Source organism: Colletotrichum spaethianum, assembly GCF_022836535.1.
Source record: "Colletotrichum spaethianum MAFF 239500 DNA, contig36, whole genome shotgun sequence".
Classification (NCBI taxonomy): Eukaryota; Fungi; Ascomycota; class Sordariomycetes; order Glomerellales; family Glomerellaceae; genus Colletotrichum; species Colletotrichum spaethianum.
Genome location: NW_026054806.1, coordinates 420,862 through 447,869, shown reverse-complemented (window position 1 = coordinate 447,869; position 27,008 = coordinate 420,862). Strand labels below are relative to the sequence as shown.

General features: G+C 54.8%; 5 protein-coding genes across 5 annotated transcripts; 1 reads left to right on the top strand and 4 right to left on the bottom strand.

The window, feature by feature from the left end:
• Positions 1–2,793: 2,793 nt before the first annotated feature.
• ColSpa_10596 (uncharacterized protein) lies at positions 2,794–2,973 on the bottom strand (the record flags this gene model as incomplete). The annotated part of the gene is made up of 1 exon (XM_049276808.1): positions 2,794–2,973. The coding sequence occupies one exon, from the start codon at positions 2,971–2,973 to the stop codon at positions 2,794–2,796; it is 180 nt and encodes a 59-aa protein (XP_049132765.1).
• A 3,046-nt stretch (positions 2,974–6,019) lies between these two features.
• ColSpa_10595 (leucine aminopeptidase 2) lies at positions 6,020–7,981 on the top strand (the record flags this gene model as incomplete). The annotated part of the gene is made up of 3 exons (XM_049276807.1): positions 6,020–6,966; positions 7,026–7,132; positions 7,203–7,981. 3 exons carry the CDS (start codon positions 6,020–6,022, stop codon positions 7,979–7,981), a joined length of 1,833 nt encoding a protein of 610 aa, XP_049132764.1.
• A 1,268-nt stretch (positions 7,982–9,249) lies between these two features.
• Positions 9,250–10,658, bottom strand: ColSpa_10594 (L-pipecolate oxidase; the record flags this gene model as incomplete). The annotated part of the gene is made up of 2 exons (XM_049276806.1): positions 9,250–9,445; positions 9,526–10,658. The coding sequence occupies 2 exons, from the start codon at positions 10,656–10,658 to the stop codon at positions 9,250–9,252; spliced, it is 1,329 nt and encodes a 442-aa protein (XP_049132763.1).
• A 623-nt stretch (positions 10,659–11,281) lies between these two features.
• Positions 11,282–13,039, bottom strand: ColSpa_10593 (isocitrate lyase; the record flags this gene model as incomplete). The annotated part of the gene is made up of 3 exons (XM_049276805.1): positions 11,282–11,639; positions 11,704–12,599; positions 12,653–13,039. The coding sequence occupies 3 exons, from the start codon at positions 13,037–13,039 to the stop codon at positions 11,282–11,284; spliced, it is 1,641 nt and encodes a 546-aa protein (XP_049132762.1).
• A 2,021-nt stretch (positions 13,040–15,060) lies between these two features.
• ColSpa_10592 (neutral trehalase) lies at positions 15,061–17,554 on the bottom strand (the record flags this gene model as incomplete). The annotated part of the gene is made up of 5 exons (XM_049276804.1): positions 15,061–15,208; positions 15,265–17,006; positions 17,066–17,190; positions 17,261–17,324; positions 17,411–17,554. 5 exons carry the CDS (start codon positions 17,552–17,554, stop codon positions 15,061–15,063), a joined length of 2,223 nt encoding a protein of 740 aa, XP_049132761.1.
• Between the last annotated feature and the right edge of the window lie 9,454 nt (positions 17,555–27,008).

Genomic DNA, 27,008 nt, shown 5'->3' with positions numbered 1-27,008 from the left:
TGCACCGCGGCGTTAAGCTAGGCGAGTATTCCCCGGGTTTCTGACAGGTGGCTGAGACTCTTAGATCCGAAGGTCCCTGGCTGGTTCTATTGTAAAGGTTCATGGTCGGTCTCCTGGCCTTTCGCAATATCCCGTTTGCGGTCGCTTGTCTTCCCGCTACCAGACACAACCGTCGGTCCATTTCTTGGTCATTGCTCCCACTGTTGCACTTACAGCTTGCCCCCCCGCATACGACTGCGGCGTCCGTCCAGAGATGAATTGCGACGCATCGCACGTCACACAGATGTAGCAAATACAGAAGTTGCGCTTCGATCATTGCCAAACGGGGGTTCCCAGCCCAAAAGACTTCTGGTGTTGGAGCAAAGCAAACTTTGTACAGACGGACGTCGCCGAAAGACGTTCTCTCTCTGCCTCCCAGATACCTCCCAGCCGGACCCTGTGTCCGTAAGAGAGTAACCTCGTATGCCAGAAACAAGCTTCCTAAACAGCCTCAGTGGGGCCGGAAGGTAGCAGCTTGTGTGTATGAGGACTAGGAAGTGCAACCATTGAATTTGATGCGACGATATCCCAAGTGATGACCAACCGACACGCCACGAGGAACACATTTAGGCTTGAGGGGTGTCACTCGGACTTGCTGCCGCTCTACTCTGTGCGAAGCCAACACAACGGCAGGCATCCCCTTCAACTAAACGAAGATAAGTAAGGATCTGACCTTGGGTCAACCCGTGATCGTTCCGGTATCCCTGGACCCTAACCTATAATACATGCATATAATGGTAGGCACTAGACTCGAGTTCGTCGCAACCCCCTGTTTAGCGCCAGTGCCTTACATCGCTTACAACTCCTTCGAAACTCGCTTTACGGTAGCCCACGAGATATGACAGCACGACGGTAACCCGCCTTCATGTCCATCCTGGGTCTTCTTCGGCTTCGGTCTCAGGTCTGGCCTCCTTGTGAGTTTATGCCCATGATGAGCGACGCGCCACCAATGTCACCAGTTGATATCGCAACTGTGGGTTGAAGAGACGGCAACCTGGCTGATGAGAGCGCAACTCCGCAGTCCAGCACTTGCAAGCTAAGAAAGCCCAACTTACGTTCGGAACATTATGCATGGGAAAACACCTCGGATTGTGCGAGCCTCCGCCTTCCTTCGTCTGAAAGGAATGCAGGTTCGGGTCGAGTACATACACCCGGGTGCCCTTCAAGTGCGGGGTTGAAACACCGTTTCATCCAGGCAGGCCGGCCTAGCACGCGTCTCTGGCCTACGATTCGTCAATGGCCATCAAAAACCCACGCATATTCTCCTTGTCATCAACAGCGGCAGCAAGGCCTGGTTGTGGGCAGAGACTGTGGTATGCAGCGAGCGCAGGGTATGTCACGTCTCCCCCATGGCCGAAGGCATCTACTTAGGCACATGGCACTCCGGGGTCGTTTGGAAGGGAACCATCCAGGGTCAGAGCGCAAAGGCCAGATGTTGAAGATTGGCATGGTGGCAAGAAAAGTCATGTTAGTCTGTGATGGTTCATCACCGTGGTATTATGTGGTGGGCAAAGTCGGACCCCCACTGGCATCAAGTTGCAACAAAGAGGAAAGTCACAATCAGACCCATTGAAGCGCAAATTAGAGCAACAGCTAGACTCATGAGACCCTTGCCTGCCAGCCACAGGTTCGGGACAGCAAGGCGGTGGAAGGAGGGCATCCCTAGCCTCGGGTTTTGGAGCTTTCAGACTCCAGAAGAGACACGACATGGGTATGGGTGGTCCGCGACGGGGGCGTTTGATCAGCACGCCCGCGTTGCGGAAGATTCTTTTCGTCGTATAATTTTGACTTTGGGGGGCCCGTCTCGGGAGCTGCACATCAACGGGCATATCTGGAAGGAGATCAACAGTCAAATCCCCAAGGAGAGAAGGTCCAGTTTTTCTCCGACGATTACCGCGCACAAGAGGACGAAATGCCGGGAGCCACATGGTTGTCAACCAGACCTTTTTCCGTTTCCCCAGCCTGAGCAAATTAACCTACGACGGACGATCCGATTCATAGACGTCAGTCCTCCCCAGGACCGACCAGTCACCACAGGCTCTGATGATGCATGACCAAGCCATCGTAGTCGCAGGAGCGTCGGAGGCCGGTGGAGAGGGGCGGGATGAGGGGTCGGAGCCCTTTTCGCGGACGCCGGACGGCTTCGTTTTGATTAATCCATCGCTAAGGTTCGGCTGGCGGCGGCGCTAAAGCTGTCTTGTCAATATCTCGTGGCGGTGCCCCTCAGTCGTAGTTAGCGCGCCAACATTGCAAAGGTGGCCCTCGGTCCCGTCCCACGTTATCGCGGTTAATCGTCCGTGGTGCACAGCCATCGGCGGTTCGCAGTCTTGCACAGACGAAGCGGCACGCCAACGCCTGCCCGAACTCGGGCCTCTCCCGAAGACGTGTGTGCGTGCCCGTTGTCATCTCTATCAAGGAACCCAACGCTCGTCGCTTTGGCACTGACGTTGCTCCACGCCAGGCTAGATCACCTCCCCGCAGGACCAAAGCTCTCGGGTTCGGGCAGGAATCGTACCCTTTCGTGCCCGGCCTTTGGGCGGTCGGCACCGATCTGGGTTTTCTGTGGTCAAGATCCCGCCGTGCCTTTCGCCCGTCCCCTCTTTTCTTGGCGGACTCGGCCGATCACGGTCAATTGCCGCCCCGGTACAGCACCAGTGCGAGAGCCACGAGTTGTGCCCGAGACCCGGCACGAAGCTCCCTGCTAAGCTTGAATTGTTAGCGTCCCTCCATCTTGGGAGGGACACTATACGGATGTTATCTAGCGGGCTCCACGGCCCACGACTCCCATTCATGGTTTGGCCATGCCGCACCATCGGCAGGCCGCTGCTGGGGTGTTGTTCCTTGGTCTTGGCTCTCCCGGCGCGGTGCTCTTCGCGGCTGCATTTGCTGTTGCATCTGCTGCTGGGTGTTGCCTGTCCATGGGGCCTCCTCCATGGCCCATGGGCAAGGTCGCCACGCACCTGCAGTGGTACGAAACCGCGGTCCATCCAATGCAGCAGCGGGCTGGACCCGGATCAAGCACGGCGAGAAGCGTCCCATACTCGAAAGGTGCCCATCCTCCGTGAGCCGAATCTTCGCCGCGGATTCCACCTCTAAACAAAAGTTATCGCCAGCTGCCTTCAATCACTACTGAACATCCTCCCCTGGTAAACCAAGTGCCCCCCCTAGGGCTTTGAGGCCTGGAGAAGGCAACTAGTCAGCGAATCATCGTGGCCCTCACCCATGCACGCAGCTGCTGGCAGGTGTTCCACGGGTTTGTTTGTCAGAGCTGACAAGCCAAGGGTCCGGATCTCCAAGCCGCGGTGCCCCCAGTGGCCTTTGCGCTGTGATGGCCCTTAATCTGTCCCATTACCCGGCGGACGTGGTCTTCCCTCGTTCGTACAGAACACCAGGGCTGATGCGCATTGCGCGAAATCTGATGGTCACACCTCCGGCCTGTTTCATGCGTAGATACGAGAGCTCCCTCGCCTGGATCTCTGCACAGCCCAACCCAGGCCCTTGGGGACCAGCCCCAGCACGGAGACCTCGTAAAACAAAATATCGGCAAACGTTGCACAAACCGGACGACCGTTCCCAGCGCGATAGCTCAGATCTTATCTTAGGCGGCGTGGCATATACGCTATAGGAAACAGAGGTATTACAGCCCCTTTTTCAATCTCCAACGCCCCTCCCCTCTCGCACCGGGAAACGGCCGGATCCCTGCATCCTGCTTGCGCTCCGGTTGGGCGCAAGCTTCCAGAAGGATGTGGGTTTCTGTGACACACTTAAGTCTTTTGACGGCGCTGGCCCCCCCATCGAATGTGGGGTAAAAAGGAGGTCGGGCAAGCTCCCCCAAGGAGCCCTGTATACATTATCGACCGGTTCATTATCGGTGATGGATGGATGGATGAGATTGGGATGGAGAAGCGATGCAGCGTGCGGTCATCGGATACAAGCCCCAGACATCGATAGTCTCGGTGTCTCATGTCAAATTTCGGTAACGTCTCTCGTTCTGAGAATATCGTCCGGTTTGAGGATGGGGTTTTTCTCAGTCTATAATTGCAAGTATAGTTGCAAGAAGCGACATTGGTATTGAGAGTAAATCATACCATTGCTTTCCCAGGCAAGAATACCGTGTACAACTCTCGCCGGATCCGGCACGTGCCCACCTGGTAAACTTCCCTCACGGGACCGATTACGAGGTTTCTGCGGAATTTCGCCTGTCTGCGAGCAGATGCAGGCCCTGTCACATATCTCTAAACTACGTATCTAATCATTTTGAACCGGGGGGTGGGAAGGGGGCCACGATGGGGCCTGCCACACCCTCGGGGATGTTGGAACGGGCGACTCCGCAGCTCACGCCATGCGGCGCCGCCGGTGTGACTGCGAGAAGGAGTACACTAGCGTACTGAAGCCGACGGCGGCGGATTCGCAGACGCGAGACCCCTCCCCTGTCCAACATGCTGCGTCGTCGAGTAGGATAGTTACCGCTTCTGGGCGGGTTCGCTTGGGGGCTGGGCAAGGACGAAGTCAAGAAAGGGCAGGAGGCCGAAAAGACCTCATCTCAAAAGGTGCGGTCACGAGATGTCCGTACGGAGCGTCGCGTGAAGCTTCTTTTGGATGCTTGCAGATGGTGAAGGATTTGTTGCAAGAGATCGAGCCGGGGGTCCAGGCGAGAAGAGGGAAAGGAGGCAGGCGCGCATGACGGGCAACGTGACGAACCCGAATCGATCGGGCTCCCGCTGCTCGAGGTCGCGGAGGGGACGGCCACGGCCTGGATGCCCGGCAAATATTGGGAAAAGAGCATCATCATCATGACTACATTTTCCTCGGCCATCCCCCTCTGCAGGCTGAGATATTTCCGTCGATGACGGTTTCGAAACCTCTGGGTCTGGGCCAGGCGAGACATCGAACGAACCACCTGGCACGGAGCCTTCAGGTCCAGGCTCATGCCCCCCCAAGACCAGGGACCGGGTGAAGGAGACTTTTCGTCCGGTTTCTCCACCCTTGAAGAAACGGCGCGGTCGTCTTGTGTGTGTGTGTGTGTGTGTGTGTGTATGTGTGTGTTCGGGTCCTTGGGTCTGCGGAATCTTCCTCGGCGCGCCTGTGTGGGTATGTTCCTGTGACAGAGGGGGAGAAGGGTGTGACATGACAGCCACTCGGGAACGATGGGAGATAGACACACAGAGAGATCAGGGGCGAGGTCGGGACGCCCAGCAGGCACAAGGTACGGCTTGCACATCCCATACCCCGGAGGGCCAGATTCGTACGTCAGGCAGGGAGATCCCATCTCAGAGAGGGCAGCACTGTTTCAGGCTGTTGGCTGTCCCGTCCTGCAGGTCTGGCGTCAAGGTGTGTGCTGGTAATGCGTGGTATTGTACTTGAATCACCACCTACACGGAGATACCCCGTGCCGAGCTCATGTGAGCTTATCGACGGTTTGGGCTTCCTGTATCTGGAATTTACAGAACTACATGTGTACTTGGGCTGATGGACCGTCATCAAAGCGTAGGTTGCATCTCAAATGGAGAGGCGTGCATCTCGACATGCGTGGAACAGGTGCTCAGGCACTAACGTTGGCTGACTGGCTGGATGAAGGGGTTGATAGCCTTCACTCTTGGGGGTCTTGGAACGTTTGGGATGAAAGCTGAACACTGGAAAGGATTTCCAGTCGCTGAAACTAACGTGGACGTGGAGTAGAGCCAAGCCGGGCCGGCAACGGGGTCTGCAAGTGTGGCGTGCGGTGTGGCTGGGCCTGCACAATGCCCGCATCTCGCGTGGCTGAAGCTACCCCTCTAGTCCAAATGTGGCAAGTGCCTTCCAACGACATCGCGAGAGGATTTCGAGATATCAAATTCTGGAGACTGGAGCTCCGCAAAGTCAACAATCTCACATGTGGCGATCTCTTCTTTCAAAGGGGTCGATTCCGCTCAGAACAAGCCTTACCCGCATCACCAGCCCCCCAAACCGCGCAGCCGCCTTTGGCAGCACCACCGCAAAGATGGCGACGACCTCCGGAAACAGAGACCCCAACACCCTCTCCAACTATGGCGCCTGGTTGACCAAGCACACCACGGCCAACTTCACCATCGACTTTAAGGACAAGTCGCTCAAGGGCTCCGTCACGCTCGAGCTCGAGTCCCTGACGGACAAGCAGAGCAAGGAGATCATCCTGGACTCCAGCTTCCTCTCCATCTCGGGCGTCAAGGTCAACGCCGCCGCCTCCACCTGGGAGCTCAAGGACCGCGTGGAGCCCTATGGCGCGCCGCTGCACGTCTCCGTGCCCCAGGGTGCCGCCAAGGGCGAAGTCGTCAAGGTCGACGTCGACCTGGCCACCACGGACAAGTGCACCGCGCTGCAGTGGCTCACGCCCGCGCAGACGAGCAACAAGAAGCACCCGTACATGTTCTCGCAATGCCAGGCCATCCACGCCCGCTCTCTGTTCCCCTGCCAGGACACTCCCGACGTCAAGTCGACGTACACCTTTGTCCTCGCATCGCCGCTGCCCGTCGTGGCCAGTGGTGTGCTCGTCGAGGGTGAGGCCGAGAAGAAGGGCGACGATACGGTGTACCGCTTCGAACAGAAGGTGCCGATCCCGTCGTACTTGTTCGCGCTGGCGTCCGGAGACATCGCGACGGCGCCCATTGGTCCGCGAAGCATCGTTGCCACCGGTCCTGACGAACTAAAGGAGTCGCAGTGGGAGCTGCAGAACGACATGGAGAAGTTCATGGAGGTGGCCGAGAAGCTCGTCTTCCCTTACCGCTGGGGCCAGTACAACGTGCTGGTGCTGCCGCCTAGCTTCCCCTACGGAGGCATGGAGAACCCCATCTACACCTTTGCTACGCCGACCATCATCAGCGGCGACAAGCAGAATGTGGACGTCATTGCGCATGAGCTGAGCCACTCCTGGAGTGGTAACTTGGTCACAAGCTGCAGCTGGGAGCACTTGTAAGTGACATGATGGTTGAGCATCAGTGATGAGGCGTAGGCTGACAGTGTTATTCCAGCTGGCTCAACGAGGGATGGACTACGTACCTTGAGCGCCGTATCGGCATGGCTGTTCACGGAGATGCGGAGCGCGACTTTTCTGCCATTATTGGCTGGAAGGCCCTCGGTATGTTGATGCATTCGCCCCTTTTCGCTCCCATGGCACCTCAAGGAGCCTCTTACTAATCCTTATACAGAGGACGCCGTCGCCCTCTTCGGCAACGACTCCGAGTTCACCAAGCTCATTATCAACCACAAGGGCATCGACCCTGATGACGCCTTCAGCACCGTCCCCTACGAGAAGGGCTTCCACTTCTTGTACTACCTGGAGCGTCTCGTGGGCCGCGATGTCTTTGACAAGTTCATCCCCCACTACTTCACCAAGTGGTCCCGCAAGTCTCTTGACTCGTTCGAGTTCAAGGAGACCTTCCTCGCCTACTTCAACGGTCTCGGCGACGAGGAGATCAAGACCAAGGTCGCCTCCATCGACTGGGACAAGTGGTTCTACCAGCCCGGCCTCCCGCCCAAGCCCGAGTTCGACACGACTCTGGCGGACGTCTGCTACAAGCTCGCCGAGAACTGGAAGGACGAGAGCTTCAAACCTTCCCCCGAGGACGTTGCCTCCTTCTCCGGAAACCAGAAGCTGGTTCTCCTCGAGAGCATTGAGAAGTTCCCCAGCCCGCTGTCCGCTGACCGCGCGCGCCTGCTGGGAACCACGTACGACCTCGTCTCGTCGCGCAACGCCGAGCTCAAGACGGCGTACTACAAGATCGCGCTCGCTGCCGAGGACTCCTCTGCGTACCAGGGTGCCGCCGACTTGCTGGGCCACGTGGGCCGCATGAAGTTTGTGAGACCCATGTACCGTTCGCTGAACAAGGTCGACCGCGAGCTTGCGACCAAGACTTTTGAGAAGAACAGAGACTTTTACCACCCTATTTGCCGGGGCATGGTGGAGAAGGATCTTGGACTTGTGTAAAAGTAGCAAAACCGACTTTGCGAACGGGAGGCAAAATGAGCAAATTCGTATGTCTGTTTGACAGAGCGTAGTAAAATGGCATACATCATCCATCTCTTGCCACATTGAACTCCACATTCTCGATGACCACACATGTTTGTCAGTACGGTAAACTGGCCACGTAACAGTAAATGAAGGCAGATGGTCAACTCCTTGCTTCTGGGTTTTTCGTATGGTGATGTCGCTTGTGGATTTGTCGTTGATGTGTGCTCCATGGTTCAGGGACCATTTCGCATCTTCCCAGTAGCCAGCTTCCACGGCAAGGAACAACGGCGTTTTAACTGAAGAAGTCTTCAATATTAGAATTCGCACCATAATAAATGACGACACGAATGTCCACATGTAGTCCTTCGCCGTAAGTCGAGCCAAGAGGAGTTCTGCCATTGTTCTGAGCACACCGATGAGCGCCGTGCTTCAAGGATGGGTGAGCCTCGTCGCGTTCCTCTCCTCATGAGTGACACCCGGCGGCATTTTCATCTTTACTGCTGCTTTTGCGGCACGCTGTGGCTGCAGCAACCTTGAAATAGATCAAGCAGTGCTCTTTTCGAAGCCTCAAGACGACATTGTTCCAGGTATCAAGAGCCTTTACCCGAGGTACAGATCCATCTTAGGTAAGTAGCACAAGTCAACATTCACCCCCCTAGGTGAACAATTTCAGTGCCGATGTATACAGATCCGTTGAGCACGAGGCTGGCCTTACACGAGCTGCCGCCAGACCGAGCGAGCAAGTTCACCCTGGCAATGACGCTGTCAGAGACCCAAGCGGGATACCAGTTTGGAAACTTTCATCAAGATGACGATTCGGGCCCCAGCGGGAAGCCAGACATGAGGACTGATCTGTCCATGGCGAAGAGGCGGCTCGGCATGCAAGTTTAATTAGGAAACCTGATCCATGAATTTTACGAGGGCGACAACCCATTGCCACCAAATCTATCTTGGCACAACCGCATCGCTCGAGGGTGCGGGGTTTCTTCGGTCGGTTCAAGATCGCGTATTGAAACCCTAAAACGGAAGACGCAGCCTACTGCTACTCGGAGCGCGCATGTAGGAAGAAAGTCGTACTCCTGCTTCCAGCGTTGGCGTTTGGCGTCGCAACTGGCATAGCATAGGAGGGTACCTGGGTAAGAAGCATGGGATTCGATAATCAGGTCACGAAAACATACACGCCGTCAAAGGTCTCGTAGTGAAACAAAGGGACGCTTGTTCCAAGCAAACCACCTGCTGCCACCTCACAGCTTCGCCTGCTCCTGCGGCGAAAGCTTCCGCAGCGCCGGCCCAGCCCGGCTCCCGTCCCCCGCCATCTTCAACGTAGTCTCGCCGCCAACGGCCCTTCTCAGCCTCCACTTCTCCCGTAACGCCGTGGACGCCTTGCGCTCGAAGCAGTCCGCGACGTGCGTGCCGATAACGGGCAGGAACTTGAAGGCGCTGTAGTTACGGGGTCAGCATACTCTTTCCACCCTGGTATCAACCAGCTTATGAAAACGGGGGAATGGGGGAATACTGACTGTCCAGCACCGCCGGTCGCGAAAAACAGCCCCTCAACATCGGGGTGGTAGTCGACGACAAAATCCCCCTCGGGCGTGTCGGTATACCAGCACATCCGCCTGTACACCCACTCCCTCTCGGCGAACTCGGGGAAGAACAGCCTCACGCCCTCCCGCAGCCCCTCGTCCGCGTCCCGCGGGAGGAAGCCGGACGCGGCGTTGCTCCCCGCCAACCGCGGGCTCGACACCTTCCTCGCCTTGTCGTCCCGGTCCGCGACCTCGGCCTCGAACTCGGTCGCGTAGCCGAACCCGTGCCTCGCCACCTTGAGCAGGTTCGTCCCCGGCGTCGGTGGGAAGCAGAACACGCCCGTGCTCATGTTAACCATGACAGGCATGTCCCTCACCCTCGCCGCCTCCTCGTCCGACAACCGGATGAACCCGACCGGCTGGCCCGACGCCGCGACCGCGTGGCCCACGCCGGGAACGATCCGGTTCGTCCACGCGCCCGTCGCGAGCACTACCCTCTCCGCCTCCACCGTCGTCCCCGCCGCCGTCCGCACGCCAGCCACCCGGCCCCCGGACCGCTGCAGGGACACGACGGTCCCGTGGGCGCCCGTCACAAACGAAACGCCCGCGAGCGTACACTTGCCCGCCAGCGCGCGGATCGCGCCCGCCGCATCGGCCCACCCGCCCGCGGTGTTGTGCGTGGCCGCAAACTCCCGCAGATCCGCCTGCACGCCCGCGTACAGCCTCTTCACCTCGGCGTCCGCGTGGGGCGGCTCAAAGAACTCCATCGGAGTCTCTCCCGCCTTCGCCTCGCCTCTCCACTGGCGATACTTTGCGAAATACGGGCTCGGGCGCTCCTTCTCGTTCGCCATCATCACGAAGCCGGACTCGTGGTAGTGCGGCTTGTACACCTTGGAAGTCCGCCACCCCTCGAGGGCGTCCGTCGCCAGCGACGAGTAGAGCGGGTCGGCGTACTCTGTGCGGATGATGCGCGAGACGTCGACGGAGCTGCCGTCCGGGACGGGCGGGAGGAAGCGGTCCAGGACCGTGACGGAGGTGTAGCCCCGGTTGGCCACAAGCTCGTGCGCGAGGCTCAGACCGAAGACGCCAGCACCGACGATGACGATGGGGGAGGATTTGGATGTCATTGTCGGGGTTGTGGGATGGGTCTCAATGCGTGATGCCAGATATGAACAAAGTGTTTATCAGAGTTCGAAAGCCTCGCCTCCTGTATAATCGGATACTACGGCGATGTCATTAAATTTGAACTAGAATTAAGGGCTCTCGGGGAGCATACTCAGACGTGGGAAGCGGGCATGTTATAGCCATCAAGGCGTTGCTGTCGGTAGAGGTCGATGAGGATAAGTGGAAGTGGAGACGGCCCGGCCACCGTGCCCACTTTTCCCACCAAGGGTGTTATTCACTATGTTCCGAGTCGCAGCTGTGACTTTTGCGGGCTGGCCTCCCGTCAAGTTGAAGAAAGAACTCGTTGTGGACCCTTTACGGATTTCATGTCCCTCTTTCCCGTTGTCCGGTTCTCCGGAGTCGAAGCGAGACTGCCCCAGAACGGTAACTCAGGTGTGGGTCTGGTCAGCTTCTGTTCCGGACGGTGTCGGGCGGCAAAGGGTCACGCCAAGTGACCGGTAGGCAAAGTAGATGACAATTCATTGACGTGCTGCCAACCATATTCCTTAAGGCCTAGATACATTTCCAACATACAGTCTCATCCAAGCTACGCAACCGACAAACTAACGCCTCTCCTATCGTGTCACTAATGGAATTGGTCCTCCGTCACACCCTTGCCCATGGCAGCGGTACTGCTGATACCGCCGGTGACCATCTTCTGCAGCTCGTCGACGTACGTCGCACCGCTCCACTTCTGGTGCTTGACGACATCGACGCCAGAGTCCATCTCAGGCTCTTGCACGAGCTCGCCGTACGCCCGCATGCCCTGTTGGCTGTACGCCTTGGCGAACTTGTCGCTGATGAGCGCCGTCGTGTGCAGGCCTGCAAGCGTGATGAATTGCCAGCAGTAGCCGAGCGATGCGAGGCGGCGGATGTACGTCTCCTGCTCAGCGCGGGGCATCGCCGTCTTCCAATTGAAAGAGGGCGAGAGATTGTAAGCGAGCCTGAAAGGGTTCATGTGTTAGCTTTGGTTGTTTTGCTTTTTGGCAAGGACCCATTGTGACTCACTTCTGTTCAGGCCAGGCGGCGTGGACACCCTTGGCAAACTCCTGGGCCTGCTTATAGTCGGGCAGCTTGCTCTCCATCCAAATGGCGTCGCAGTAAGGCGCGTAGGCAATGGCACGGTTAATGGCGCAATCGCAGCCGCCCTTAAGGCGATAGTAACCCTCGCGCGTGCGCGGGGAATCCCAGTCGAAGTGGACGTCAGCACCAAGAATGCCCTTTGCAATCGCGCGAGCCTCGGTGTTGCTCTTGCCCTTAGCGGCCGAGAGGTACTTCTGGACCAGCCCGTCCTTGTTGGGCTGGGGGCTGGCCTTGATGGCATCGACAACGGCCTCGTCGAAGCGCTTCAGGTTGGCCTGCTTGAGCCAGTTGTCCTCGATGGCCTGGAGCTGCTCACCGTTCTTGCCGGCCATCTCAGCGGCGATCATGAGGTCGTTCAAAGGCTGGAGGCCAGGGCTCGTGGAGCCAAGGATGAATGCGTGATCCCGGGGGTCGATGTTGGTGCTGAGGAGGGTGGCAGCCTCGGCGTCGGTGCGGGCGACGGCGACGAGGTTGGAGCCCATGATGTCGGCCTGCGCGCGGATGGCGACGAGGCGGTTGATGTGCTCCTGAATAGGGACGAGGACCTTTCCGGCCATGTGGCCGCACTTCTTGGTGCCAGGGGCCTGGTCCTCAATGTGGATGCCGGCGGCACCCTTCTCGATAAAGAGCTTCGTCAGCTTCATGACGGCGGTCAGACCGCCGTGGCCGGTGTCGGCGTCGGCGATGATGGGTCTGAGGTAGTCAACGTTGGCGAGCTTGGCCCGGGCCTCTTTCGGGGCGCTCAGGCGCTCCTGCCGCTGTTTCCGGTCGTGGAAAAGCTGGGCCATGAACAGGTGGGCGACCTTGTTAGGGACTGTGGTCTGCAAGGCTGGTAAGTAACAGACCGAAAGTTGGAAAACCACCGATGACTCACGTAGGGGTAATCTGCCAGATCAGGGCCAGGCTCGTCCGAGGCGGAAGCCGTTGACGATGACTGCCAGCCAGATACGTAGACGGTGTCGAGGTACTTGGCCATCTGGGTGACCATGGTAGGCTCCAGACAGCCGTAGGTGTAGCTGGCGTCCTTGTTCTTGAAGCGCTTCTCGAGGATGTCGAACAGCTTCTTGGACTGTGTGTTACTCGGGTATTCAATCTTCAAGTGACCTCTCTTGGAGACGATCTGCTCAGCAGTGAATGGCCGCTTGGTGTTTCTCCATCGCGGCTCGCTCCACCACTGCTTGACTTGCTCGACTTCCTTCTGGAAGAGGTCATCTTCGACGTTGGGGTCCACGGCGGGGTTGACCATGTTGTTGGCAGCCATGACGGGCGATCTGGTGGCGTAGTACGTCGGACAGTTGCCGTTGTTTCAAGGTAAAGAGAGGAAGGAGGGTTGCTCGGGAAGGTGCCTCGAGACGGGTTATCACAATTGGTGGTGCGCGGAATCACTTCTAGACTTGGCAGGCCAGGAACAAGACGTGTAGCACCAGACTAAGGATGCTATTCGCAACTCAATTGATGATGGACGGAGTTCAAAGAGGAGAAAGGATTTCTTGGAGGGGAAGAAGAAAGAAGAAAGTCAATTTGGACAGAGTCACAAGCAAAAAAAGAAGAAGAAGAGGCAGGCTTGACAATAAAGAAGCAGCAGCAAGCACTGGCTAGGCATGACCGCCATCGGTAGTGTTCGGCCAAAAGGCGTTCCTGGGCCAATCGTCTTACATCTGTTTCGAGGCAAGTACCTCTGACCTAGGCCCAGGCCAGCTGTTGGACAGTGTGAGTGACTCTGCCAGTTCCTCATTTGCCCAGCGAGTTGAGGCATGGAGGACGGATCTTGGCCGGGGGCTAGGACCGTGGGTAAAACAAACCTCGGATGCTGAGAATAGCTTGGTATGGGGATCCAGTCCAAGTACAGTATACTTTTGTCTTCGTTCCTTGGCCGTCCACGTCCATGACCCAATGCGGCACTGTCTGCTGGTGGGGGGGACGGAATGGAATGCTTGGGCGTTGCGAGGTGTCAAGCGTGTGTCAACCTCCGCCTCCAGTCTTCCAGTCCTCCCCGGGCCAAGGTAGCGCGGGAGAGAGACACACGCACACACGCACCCGTGTGAGAAAGAGGTGACGTGAGGTCGGCCTGGTGGTGTCTGGATTCGGCTCAAAGGGGCAGACGGATTGGGGCGAAACCGCAGCTGGTCTTCCCCATTGCCGTCATTGGCCGAGTTGCCGAAGCTCCTTGCATCTCCCCCGCCGTGCCCCGCCATGCCATGGCCCTCCCGCTGCGGTCGGTACCTGTTGCTGGGCCCTGGGGGAGAGAAAGAGGAGACGAATCTGGGGCAAGCGGTGCAGCTGTGCAGCCGGGCCATGGGAAATAATCTGCAATTGCACGCTGACGACTCCGACGTCTGCCGACCCCGAGATTCTGCAACGCCATCTCGGCGACTATGTGCTTGGTGGTTCCGTCACTAGATGCTAACACGAAGTTGCTCCTGATTTTCAACTTGCAAAGCAAATCAGGCATACGTCTGGTCGAGGTGCAAAACGAAGCGTCGTCTGGCCCAGACACCACCGCCTGAGTGAGAGCTTCTGCTCCGAACCAAAACCCCTGCGGGGTAGCGGCCGTCGAGCATGTGAAGACTCGTTGTGCCTGAGTCGGCCATTGGCGCCGGCGCAATCCAGAGGCTGATCACGCTTTCCTGGCGTGCGTCACACATTCTGGCCTCAGCTTTTTTCTCTCTCTCTCTCTCTCTCTCTCCAACCAAGATACCTCGGCCTCACACTGTACGTTTCGTCCGACTCCAGCCGCCTACGCGAGCATTGTCCCCGGAATCACCCTACCGTCTCACGCTCCGAATGTCCTCATGTCAGTCACATGCCCTGTGTGGCCACCCCCCTTGAAGCTCAATCAAGCTCGACGAGCCTTGAAGCTGCACGGAACTTGCCCGATCGACACGTGCCGGGCTTCTGTGTGCCCCCTCGATCCATCCCATTTCTCCAACTTATCAAATTACACTTCTCCATGATTGATCGCATTGGGTGGATATCTGGTCTGGCTTCGCAGCCGCTCTAACCTCTTTTCAGCAGTCTTCCAGACCCTGCCCGCCATTCAGCCGTACCTTCATACAACCAAGCCGAATTACCATGCATACACAATCCACGTCAGTCCGTCACCAACTCCTGTTGCAACCTCCAATATCCGAGATGCCGCGGCAAGACACGAAAACAAAAGCGAACCCCTCTCCATGTCAAACGATTCCCTGCCCAACATCCCGTCACAGGCAATTGTACTGTTTGCACCACTTTCGTAACGCCCGTTGCACGAATGCCACCACCTCTCCACCAGATATGCACTCAGGAAAGTTCGGCCAAGTGCTTCTCGTTGTTCTGCTCAATCGCGTCGTGGAAGGTCTCGTACGGGGTGAGTGTACCCAGAGCACGCCGCATGTGGGCATTGACAATTTGCAGGCCGTAGACATAGCTTGCGTTGACCCATCCGAATCTGCTTTCTGTTAGCACACTGATCACGCCAGCGCATCGTGTCGTCGGAGAACTCACCCTTCTTTGGCGACGCCCTTGAAGTCGAGCCCCTGGTTGCCATACTCTGCGTCGACCCTGTGGGGGTCGATAGGCCGGGTCACGTCGTACTTCTCAACAACTACGCCATTGAAATCGACAAAGGCCTTGGTGATCATGAAGAGCCACTTGTAGGCCAGTCGCTCGGCCTCGTCGGTGAAGCTGTATCGCACAAGTCCAGTCCAGGCAAGCATCTGCTGGGGTGCCCAGCCATAAGGGTAATCCCATTGACGGTTGGGCCTCTCCAGGCCGACCACGCCACGGGATTCTTCTGTGCCCGACAGGAGGCCGCCAACAGCTTCAAACTTGGGCAGAGCCTTCTGTACCATTGTCGCCGCTTGCTTGGGCGAGGCTACGCCGGCCCACAGGGCCCAGAAGGTCGTGCAACTTTCGTACGTACACTGCTCCTTCTCGACGGTGTTGTAGTCAAAGTACATGCCTTCCTGCTCATTCCAGAGGTACTTGTCAATGGCCAGCTTTCTGCGCTTCGCCCGACGGTCCCAAATGGCCGACGTCACCACTTCGCCAGCCTTGAGCGGTCCGACGGCAAACTCGGCTGGAATCACCAGCTTGTCGTTGAATACGTTCCGGATGGTACGGGCGATATCGGTCTCGTACTTGAACAAGAGCGAGTTCAAATCAATTGTTGCCAGGTTGGCGCAGACCTTTTCAAGTCGGTATGATGTGTCGTGGCCCGACTCACGCACGGCTCGGTCGTGCAGGAAGTACTCATCCAACTCAGGCTCCTTGATCTTACCGCTGTTGTAGGCTTGCACAAATTCTTGCCAGGTGATGCCATGCTTCTCGGCGTAAGGCTCGAGAACGTGGACGAAGTGACCCGCCTCCGTCTCGGGGGGGACACCCAACCCTTCAGGTCGGTATCTCGAGAGACCAGTCACAGGGTCCAAACGAGGCTCGGCGACCCAGACACTGTGATACTCCTTAATGGCGGCGAGCATGGATGTTCGGAGGAACTCCTTGGCGTCAGGCTCATGCTTGATCTTCTCGTAGACACGGAGGGCCATGTCCGTAAGGAAGGGGGGCTGAGAACGGCACAAGTAATAAGAGCGGGTAGCGTTCAGGATCTTGCCGTAGTGTCGAATGCAAAAGCAAAAGTTCTGCACCATGGACTTGGCGAGATGGACTTTGTCGTTAACAAGAAGGCCCAACGACTCCATGTAGCTATCCCAACCATAAAGTTCATTGAAACGACCTCCGGGCACAACAAAGGGAAGACCCCTCAGCGTGTCCTCACCGGTCTTGGGATCCTTGATCTTCTCCATCTCAACGGCGAGGAGACCTGGCTTAGAGTTCATGTCGCGAACCAGCTCAGGCGTAATGACCTCGGGGAGCTTCTGCACATCCAAACGGATCTCTGGTCTATCCTTGGCGACTTTGGTATAGAACTCCAGCTGCTCCGGGGCCCCGGCAGGAACATAGATACGAGGGCGAGGGTCGTCGGTCCAGTCCTTGGGGTCTTTGGCCGCGATCTCCACAGACGAAGCGTCAATTCTTCTCGTCAATCCTTCCCAAAAGTGGTCGCGAATAAGTCTCGACAGCCTGTTGACAGGATTCTCGTTCAATCGACCTTCGTCAAGAATAATCTGCTTGCGGCCGTACTCCTTAGCCAACGAGAGCTCCTGCAACAAGTTCGAGAGCATGTATGTGCCTCGGACATCGAAGCGGTTGTGGCCTGCGGATGCGGCAGTCCTCAAGGACCACACCTGGATAGGCACCATGTCAGCTTCGATTCCAGTCCTAGGATCAGCCGGCATGTACATACTTTTGGTCCATTGTCCTCAATGGTAATCTGCATGTTCCCATCGGTATCTTCCTGGGCCTGCAGGCTCTTCAGCGTTTCGTCTACCTGGATGAGGAACTTTCGGTTGTGAGGAATCGTGGATTCATCTGAAGATTGCGGAGTTAGCAAGCCAGATGCTCCAAAGCCCACAATATCATGTTCAGGGGTTGTGCTGACCGTGACTGCCTCGCCGGAAGGGTTCGCGAAGTCCCATGCGCTCAAATTGCTGGAACAAGCTGTTCTAGAGTCGAGTCAGCCCATCCTTGCTCCAAGTAGGATGGAAGGTGACAAGCGGTCAGGGATGGGAGGTCGACAGCGTTATCATACCTGAGAGTAAGTTCGGGTTCGAGGACCAGCACGGTTGATGTGACGCTCTTCCGAAGTGTAGTAGGTTTTGGCATCGTCGAAAACGCCGGCGCCGTGGTCCTCGCTTGAGCCGCGAGGACGGCGTTGACTCGTCGGGGATGTCATGGTCGAACTGCTTCCGTGGGGGCTGCTTGTGGCGATTGTTTAGGTGACAAACACAGGACGCTTGATGCCGTCAATTGACTTTGCCGGGACGAGGATTATCGGTTACTAGGCGAGTAGATGCGACACCTACTCTGGCCAATACCGGTTTTGTAGTGAGGTCGAGAAGCAGAAGCGGAAGCGGAGATATGGCTGCGTTGCGGTCGTGGCGGCGTCGTGGGATCGGTGAGAAATGGGGGGAAATTGATGTGTGTAAGAATTGGGTGTCACGAGGCCCCGGATTGTATGGGAAGAGACAAGGGCGGCGTGCGGGATGGTGGCCGATGCGGTCTCAGAAATGCGGTAAGAGGTACCACGGTTGGGGGCAGGCAAGTAGGGTAGCAGCTCGAGCAAGGTACAAAGCTAGGTTTCTGCTGCAGCTGACGATGAGAGAGGCTCGGTGCAGTCGGACGTTTGCAGAGAAGGGACGTCTGTCTTCTTCCTCCTGGTTGCTGATGGAGTGGAGGAAGTGAGAAGATATTGCTAGGCTCTTCCGTTGTCGTCACATGGAAACCCCAGAGATTCCCAACGAAAAATGTTCACCACTTTATTTCCAAGAATCCGGGCTTCGCTCTCCATGAAGTCCCAATGACGCTATCGCACGTTGCTTTTCCAGCGGTCTCCCCCACGCTGGGATCCATACATAGTACACCTCGCCTCAGCTCGCTGCAGGGCACCACGGCACCTCACTGGCGCAGCGGCAGCTGTGTGGTGCGATGCCGGGTAAGGCGCGCCCAGGTACCGACCAATCAGCCGCACCCTATCCACTAAAAAGCTAACAATACCAATCACAGCTGTTATTTTCGACAAGGATATCAGCAGTGGGTCCGAGCTTCATGCTGCGTCACCCCCAATCTGGTCCAGCGGCAATTCTCAACCAAGACATCCAAGGCTCTAGACCCTCAATCGCTTCACAGAAGTTCAACGAAGCTCGTTGCAACTAACTCGGATGGGATTGAGCCTCATGTAACATCCCTTAAAACGACCACTCGGCCGCTCGGTGAAGTGCGTCTCCAACGAGGTGCAACTTGCCCAGAGTGAGACCTCCCCGCCAAGTCGGGACTTTCTTTCTGCACCAGCTCCTGTCACCAGATTCACCTCCATCCTCCTCGTTTCTTTTTCCAGTCTCATCTATGATGGCTTTTCCTGTGTGTGATGCAGTAATGTCGGTTTACGAGCTTGAGGAGCGGGTATCCCTGTGATATCCACAGCCGAAAATATGGCGGGCCTCCCTCAAAGATATCGAGGTTCCAGCGAACATGTCCCAGACACACAGACGACGGTATTCTTCTAAAATTTACTGGTTACGCTGCTTGGTCAGTGTCTTTTCTCGGGTAAGATAGGATCTGGATACCCGAGACCTCGGCTTTGCAATTGGTACAGATTCAGTGTTGGCTTGACTTATCTTGGTCAGAAAGCCAGGGCAATACCAGGTCACCAGGCCGTGTTTCCCATCAATCAGTGATCGTTACAAGTGTCTGAATGATAACTAGAAATTCTGCGTCTGCAACTTAGGACGGTAGAGTCTTTGGACTGTGAACGGCATGCACTGTTAGCTCCTTTTATGGTAGAAGTCCGTCGATAGTCCAGGATCTTGGTTCGACACAGAATTGATTGATGTTGGTAAGACAACTAATCGCCATACGGGGCCTGTTAGTCATATCCATCCTCTAGTAACTGGTTCTTAGGTGAGACCGGGTCTGGGCCATATGAAACTGCTCTGCGTTCGCTCTTGTTCAGGTCTGTCACTGTCCTTTCATGTCTACTTCATCAAGCCCTAAGTTATGTTAGATGATGTGCCACTTGCTATCTTAACTTAACAGAGGGTTGATCTGTTCGCGAAGGGAGTGAGAGTGACCGACTTGCTCGACTGGGAAAACATAGCGCTACCCTGCCACTGAGAATAAACGAGCATCTACTCATAATCATACAAGAGATTGCTGTGATTGACTGAGGGACTCGTGATGTGAAATTCTGCGGCTAGCAGATTGTGTCTATACATGACAAGACGCTCATTGTCTCGTATTAGGACGCCGTGACTCTGATAAGTGAACAGTGCCGGCGGCAGATGAACGACTGAGAAAGCCTGTCCGAGACATATACCGATCTGAGAATCACCTCCAGCCGCGCTCACCACATCACCGTTTAACTCCCGAGATGAGCATCATACAAAGGCTCAGCTTCGCCTATAGTCTTTAATCAGAAAGGATGCCTCAGAGATGCAAAAAATAATACAACGGTTTCTATTCCATGAATTCCCCAACCATCAAGATATACCAAACTACCTCTGGTCTATGGCACAATGAAGCTTTGGTTTTGGGCTCAACCAGTGATAGATGGACTCAGACGATTATGGACGTTGTTTTCTGGGTTCTAAAGTTTAGTGTAGTTGTGTTTTCTGTTACATTCATTAGATCATCCTCACAGCTGAACTCGAGTATAGAGGTTGTTGGAATGCCTAGCTCTGGCATCTTCTCACTCGTTACTTGAACGAAGCATATGCCGCCATAGAACCAGGAGAGAGGAAACCCCAAACTTTTGCCTCGTTCTAGGAATCTTAGCTTTCGACATGGAACCCAATTACAAGAGTATCTCGACCCCTACTGCCGTTACATGTGCGAGACTCGACAACTTTGTCAAGACGGTTTCCAGGGCTCTTTGCCCAACATTCCCCAAGTCAGCCTCGTGGATGAGATGTATCATGGTCCCTCAAGTCATAGAGCAAATGCCTCGATTTTCAGCAGGAACCGAATATAATGGGCTCTCTCATACTGGTCCAATCTGGGCATCCCGATCTGCATGGCTCATCCTGAGGGCGTACAGGCTGGGCAAGCGAAATTTCCGGCTATAGTGTCTGTTTATGAGGAACTAAAGGCTGGTAAGGACCTGACAACTCCTCTCTCGTTCGTCTTAGCAAGCCTCAACAAAGATATCCGGCGTTCCCCACTTCATGAGAGGCAACCCTCAAGTGTGTTCTTGACCACTTACACCCATACATGTGCTGCGAAGAGTGCCTCGTGAGTTGCTCGTAAGCCTTTGGGGAGGGTTGATCACCAGCAGACTTCTAGAGAATCCATTCTTAAAAGAGCAACCCCCCCAGTTCAGGGACGAGTAAGAGGAGTCAGGATAGTATTGACCCGTAGAGGGTAAGAGTGCTACCGGGGGCCGCAAGTCATCATCATAATAGGCGGTTGTTTTAAAGATCTGCCGTATTGCGAAACAGATGACATACGGTCCAGTTTACACAGTCGCAGCATCACATTGGAAACCGCAGATCAACACCGATCAGCGGCAATAGAAGGCACTTCGCAAGCTATCGGGAGAAACAAGCCCTTCTTAATTACCGTAACGTAACTTGTGACCACTACTGCTGCCAGTAACTTGTTGCAATTGAGACACAAGTTCTGCAGGAGAACCAGCGCCACTAAGAACCGGTCAAAAGTCGTTGAACTTCAAATCACGTCAGAGAACCGAAGGGAGAACAGAGGTTTGACTGACTTCTAGAACTGTACCAGAGGGATGAGCTGACATCATCCGGGTATGACTTAAATTTCTACTTTCAGCCATTTCTTCATTCAAGTACGATTTCTCAGGCTTTGCCTGCAAACTTGTCCAGCCAGAACCCCGGCAACTAACGTTTCTGGTACGAGATTCGTTCATATGCCAATGATCAACTCAGGGAGAACCTTCCTGATTCTCTTGTCATCCAGCAGCTCATATGACCTAACCTTGGATCTGAGACTCTACTCTGCCCTATTTCTTCTTCGAGTTAAAAATATTATGGCGATCTATTTTCACGAAAATAGGCCCTTGACACAGTGGTACTTTATCGAAGCGTCTCAATGACTTATACACACGTGTCGTTGCCGTGAAAAGACTGATTCAAGCAAGATCTTTGCCTATTTTATTGACTCACCATCCAAGCTATAGATTTGCCGGTTTTTTGGCGTTAAAACCTGGCTCTCGAAGCAGATGGGCCATGGTACGATTACAGCTCGAGACGACACCAGCTTTCCATTGTGAACCAGACCCTCACATGTCGAGTCACACATGATGAGTTTCAAACATTGAGAAGTGGTGTGCCCTCACTGAGCCCGAAGGCTGGAATACAACCTGCCTTCTCTATTGAAGAGATAAAAGCCCGTAATAACACCTCTTTCCCATCGTTAGGCATATGCTGCAAACACGACTGCGGGATTATTTGACTCAACCAGTTCAAAGACAATCTCGTAAAGTTATTAACCGCACCATGTACCAACTCTTCTGAGACCAAACAATCTGCTTCCAAATATAATAGCGCGAGTTGCCCAGCATACCCATGTGATTGGAACAGCTGACTTGCCAAGCAATTATGTCTAGGGGTTCAATATTAAGAGGTTCAGAGTTTGCTTCGAATCATGCCCCTGGGCCCACAATATACGGCTTCATACTGTGAAATCCTCAAAGTTTGAGTCTACCCTCAGTCGATAAAAAGGAAATTATATCACGGTCAATCAAGGCCTAATGGGCCAAGAGGTGTCGGCTCCAGCATCAAGACGGGGCCAAGTAGGTTCAATCAAATCTAACCTTTACCCGACTCAGAAGACGGGTGTGTCTAACGAACGAGGTCTCAACGTCTCGTCGGCAATGAGGTAGCACTAAGTGTCGTCACAATGGGCGTCACATTGTGTGATAGAGGCATGCCCTATAACACAACCCAGCGAGGCATAGCGGCGCTTGCAACTACTCCTATAACCAGCGACCGACATTGTCTCGAGAATAACAACTCGAGTTGTCCCCACAACCAATTAGATACAACTACGTCACTGCGGTTTGTTGTCTCCAGAGACAACTGGGACCAACTACGTCAATTCAAGGGAAAGACAGCAGTTCGCTATAACGTCATACTGACACTGTAATTACGTGCAAGAAGATCTCCTGAGTCACAACTCACCGTTTCCAAGTGGGTACGGTATGCTCATGTAGATGCGTGGAGCTATCGTCAACCTTAAATCGTGGGTGCGCAACTACATCCACCTGCATAGATCACTCAATTGCAAGGTTGATCGAGTAGCGACTTGACAGCTCCAAGGAATCTGACTAAAGTTTGCAATCCGGGTGATCCTTGAAAATTTTCACATTGCTTGCCCGGTCATACCAACTTGTCTTTATTCTCGGAAGAACCGTGGCGCAGGCTCCGGGTAGTTTGGTTCTACTTTTACAAGCGGCAGGGACATCGTCTGCTACCGACTCAGTTCTGGTGCTTGATCAGCTGTCCCGCATCCGACGAAAGACTTCCACGGCCGACTTGCTGGTGTTCTCGAAGCCCTCCATTACGTTTCCGAGCCGTGCCAAGATCGGGTATCCTCCATGCCGCCAACCTCCTCTGTGACGTACCTCTTGTAACAGTGGTAGGTAGATCATCGTGGCACGATGCTGTTGCAATTCGTTGCTTCTACCGTTTCTGCCGTGGCTCTCCCGTATGCCTGTTCGTACGACCTCTTCCGAAGCTAGGACCCTTGGATGAAGCGATGATGGAAAGACATGACTTCTGCGTTCGAGTCGGTCGGTAAATGAACAGTCTAAGAGCTGCCAAACCCCACATTCCGTTCCTGAAAGCACATCCCTTCTCCCACCAGAGTGCGATAACCTGAATAGTCTCTGACTAGTTGCAACTAACATGGATAATCTTTGTGAGATAAGGGTTCTCAAGCAACTATCAGATATTAAGTGCTGACTCTGCAACCAGTACATTGTAGCTGTTTCCCAGTAGGCCGATTTAGATCGACGTCACAAATCAAATGAAGGCGACTCTAAGCGAACAGAGGGTAATCTACGGCTCTAGTAGGGTTTCGGAAAAGCCGAAGACGTTGTTACCCGAAAGTTTTAAAAAACAATGAGGCCTGACATGTATCGCATCGAAAGTCGTAGAGTAATCATCTGCACCGAACAAGCAAGCTTTTTGGCTGTCGCGTTCTCTTCGTGGCGCAGTAGAACTTGGTTTGAGGAAACTCTGAACTCTCACGATAGTAATGTAACCCAGTGTCGACGCAACCCGCAAGACAACATGCATTTATTGGCTTTGCCGAAAGACAAACTTATGGGATTCGCAGAAAGCTTCCAGGCGAACTAGGATTTCCACTAACAAGAGTTGTCGCACCCGTAAAGACTACACGGGGAAAAGCGTCACCGTCAGGGTTTTATTGTTATTAAACTTTTCGGGTTTTGAAAAAAGACGCTTTACGGGCTTTGATCCTGGGTGACACATGATGATGTTTGACACGCACTTACACACCACAATATGCGTGTGACTACACACTACAACTTGGAATTAACCTTTTGGCAGCTGCACGAAATCCCGCTCCGGTTTCCACGAAGTCTGTCACGGCCGGCAACCCTTAGACAACGGATCCTATCCGGAAGTTCGAAGCTTCCATGACGATCTCGTCTCTCGTAGCTGATGCTCCGATAAAGGTGACACCAGCTGAAGGAAGAGAACTAAGAAGCCCATCTCCACTTTACGACCTGGAGTGAGCTCCGCCTCGTGCGCCTGGAAGAGGCATTCTAATCGCAGCTGTTTGGCTGGGGTTCCTGTCGCGCAGGATACCTTTATCTACTCTGGGCTGCTTAGGAGTATGACTTCTTTACCGAAGAGATGCGACATTCGCGGTGAGTCCAGACGCGGTATAAAGCGTCACCGTGGCTTTTCAGATCGATAACAGTTAATGATATAGTGTACTGAATCTTGGTACATGGGTGGAGGGCAGACGTGTTGCACGGGCAGGCAACTGATTTGATTAAACCAAAAGCTTGTTAAAGAAGTGACCAGGAGCAGGGCTCATGAGAATCAAGGGACTCTCTACACGTGTAAGGCACGGTCAACGCCCGATACCTGAACCGCAATTTTGAGTTCGCAGAGGGGTGTCATGTACGGACATGTCACTCTCGAGATGTGTCATGAGGTCCTTGTAAAATACAAACCTACCTACCTACCATGACCCTACCAATCCTACCTGCCGCCATGCATACGTCAATCAGGATACGGCTACTTCTGTTGATACACGTGGAAGCACGGGTGAGCAATGGTCGGACATACAAACTCGGACGTCCACACACCATGCCACAGAACGGATACCCTGTGGGGGCCGATCCCGGGAATCTTATTGCCGGGTCTGCAGGCAACCACTGGCGAATCATGAGAATTGCCAGCATCCCACGACGTCTTCTGGACACCTTTTTTGGGCAGAACGTCCGGTTGAGATGAAACAAACCCGTCTAATCTTTCACGAAAAAGAAATAAAATGCTTTGTCCGTTTCGGGGAACATGACTATCAGGGAGCTTTGTCAAAAGTTTGCGGTCGAAAGAGGAAGAGTACCTCGTACAATCCGTCCACCCGTCCACCCGTCCATGTCCACCCGTCTATAGGGGGTTTGGTTGCTCAGCTGGTCCAACAGCTCCAACAACCAACGAAACTCTCTTTACGGTTGTCAGCAGTACGTACCTGAAACATCATGCCACGCTTCTAGAAGTTTTCCAAGTTGGGCCACGGCTTGCGAAACGAGTCAGATGCAGCTGCTTTTGCTGTGCGACCCGCCAGCAAACAGCCAATCGCCCCTTGCAAAGCACGCATTCGGAATTTCCTCGGCGATGACCTGATGGGGCCTGTCCGACTGCGTCGGCCAGAGTCCGGTTGCTGATTCAGATGATAAGCCACCAACAGGTCGTAGAAATCCAGTTCGCCGTTTGTTCTCAGGAGTGGACCGCTCGACGCGTAACAAACGGCGGGGTCTATCAGGTTGGTAATATATTACTATAGGTATGCAGTTACCCAGCCCACGCCTATGTATACAACCTCGGGGCGCTTGAAGATGAACGCCATTAGGAGACTTTGCTTGACTCGAGAATGAGGCTCAGTGCACCGTTATCCACGTCAACAATTGCCGTGTTGCCATCATCTAGCGGGGCACTCTCTTACTCAGGGGTTCCAATCATAACCTCAGCCCCCTCCAGTCCAGTATTGGAGACACCCTCCGGCCGGCAACTTTGCAGCCATGTGGAATCATGATCGAAAGTAGTGGGTAGTTATGTACTTTCCCCCAAAGTGTCGAATACGATGCACGATACCCGCCGCTAAGTGGACCGACCGACCAGCAAATGTTGCACATGATGAATGGATAAAAGGAAACGCAAAAAAACACACAGATTAGGAAAATGAGTCGCAAGGCATGCGCATGTGGGCTCATGACGCCTTGCTGCCACGGCATTGCCGTCAGCAGGTAAACTTTGGACTTCTTGACAGTGAAGGCGACGGACAACGCGCTCTTTGCGGGGCCTTCTGACATAGACGCCAAGAAGGTTTGAAAGCTTCGAGAAAAAGCCTATCAGGGATTTGATTCCCGCGATAGCCGCGACGGACGCGGAAAAATCGCAGAAGTGGTGACAAAGCCTTACGAATGTAAACCATCCGAACTATGGAAAAATGTGCCTGTGTCACCGGCTGCCAACATTGAGCAACCTGCGAGTCACTCTCACATAGAGGGTGCACAGTTGCACACTCGCCCACAAATACACATGCTCTGACAAAACACACTCCCTCCCCACCCTCAAACACTGATCAGCTAGCTCTATGTTCACCCCTCCCCATATAAGAGTGGGTGATCGCAAGGATCCCTGTACCAGATCCAAGTTGGCGCCAAGCAAAATATCCGTGGTGGGGTAGTATTGCATCAGGGACCCAGAGGTCCAGAGGGCCGTAAACCGCGAACCGGACCCGAAGTGCACCAACCGCTTCGGAGGTGCTCGGGGTGCGCCAAGGCCAGACTCGTGCACGGCGTGGCCTTAATCGACTTCCAACCAACGGTAAAAAGGTTCGCCTGGTGGCGGAGGCCTTGAAAAGCAAGCTGTGAGTGATGTGGAATCACAAGAGCGTCCTAGCCTTTCAGCCCGGCGGGGCCCGGTGAGATTTGACTTTTTGCATCCCTGATCGTAAGCACTCGTACATGTATCACAAACCTTGTCCTCGTAAATCGCTTTTTTGCCTGCCGGTCCCCGCACGGCGGTCGCCAGCGCTTTGCCAGGCCCTGATCGGGAACGAAGGGTCCCTGAGAAGGTTTGCGCTATTGCTATCCTCCAATTAAGCGGTCCTGGACGGAGAGATCACCGTGATCACCTGCTGTCTGCAGAGTTTGGCCTCACTTGTAGCGGTCAACAAGGCTGAACTGAAACGCCAATGATGAACGTTCGATGCTTGGATACAGTTCAAAGTTTTCCGTGGTGATATAAGAGACTCTCCAAGACCAATATGCTCGGCCATGGCACTTCGGTCTCCCCGAGTCTCTCAACCCCGACTTCCGGGCTCTCGGGGACGGAAGCGCGGTCGGTGGGTTGAATCGCAGAACAGCGGCGGCTGGGTCATAACTGACTTCGGTGCAAAGTAAG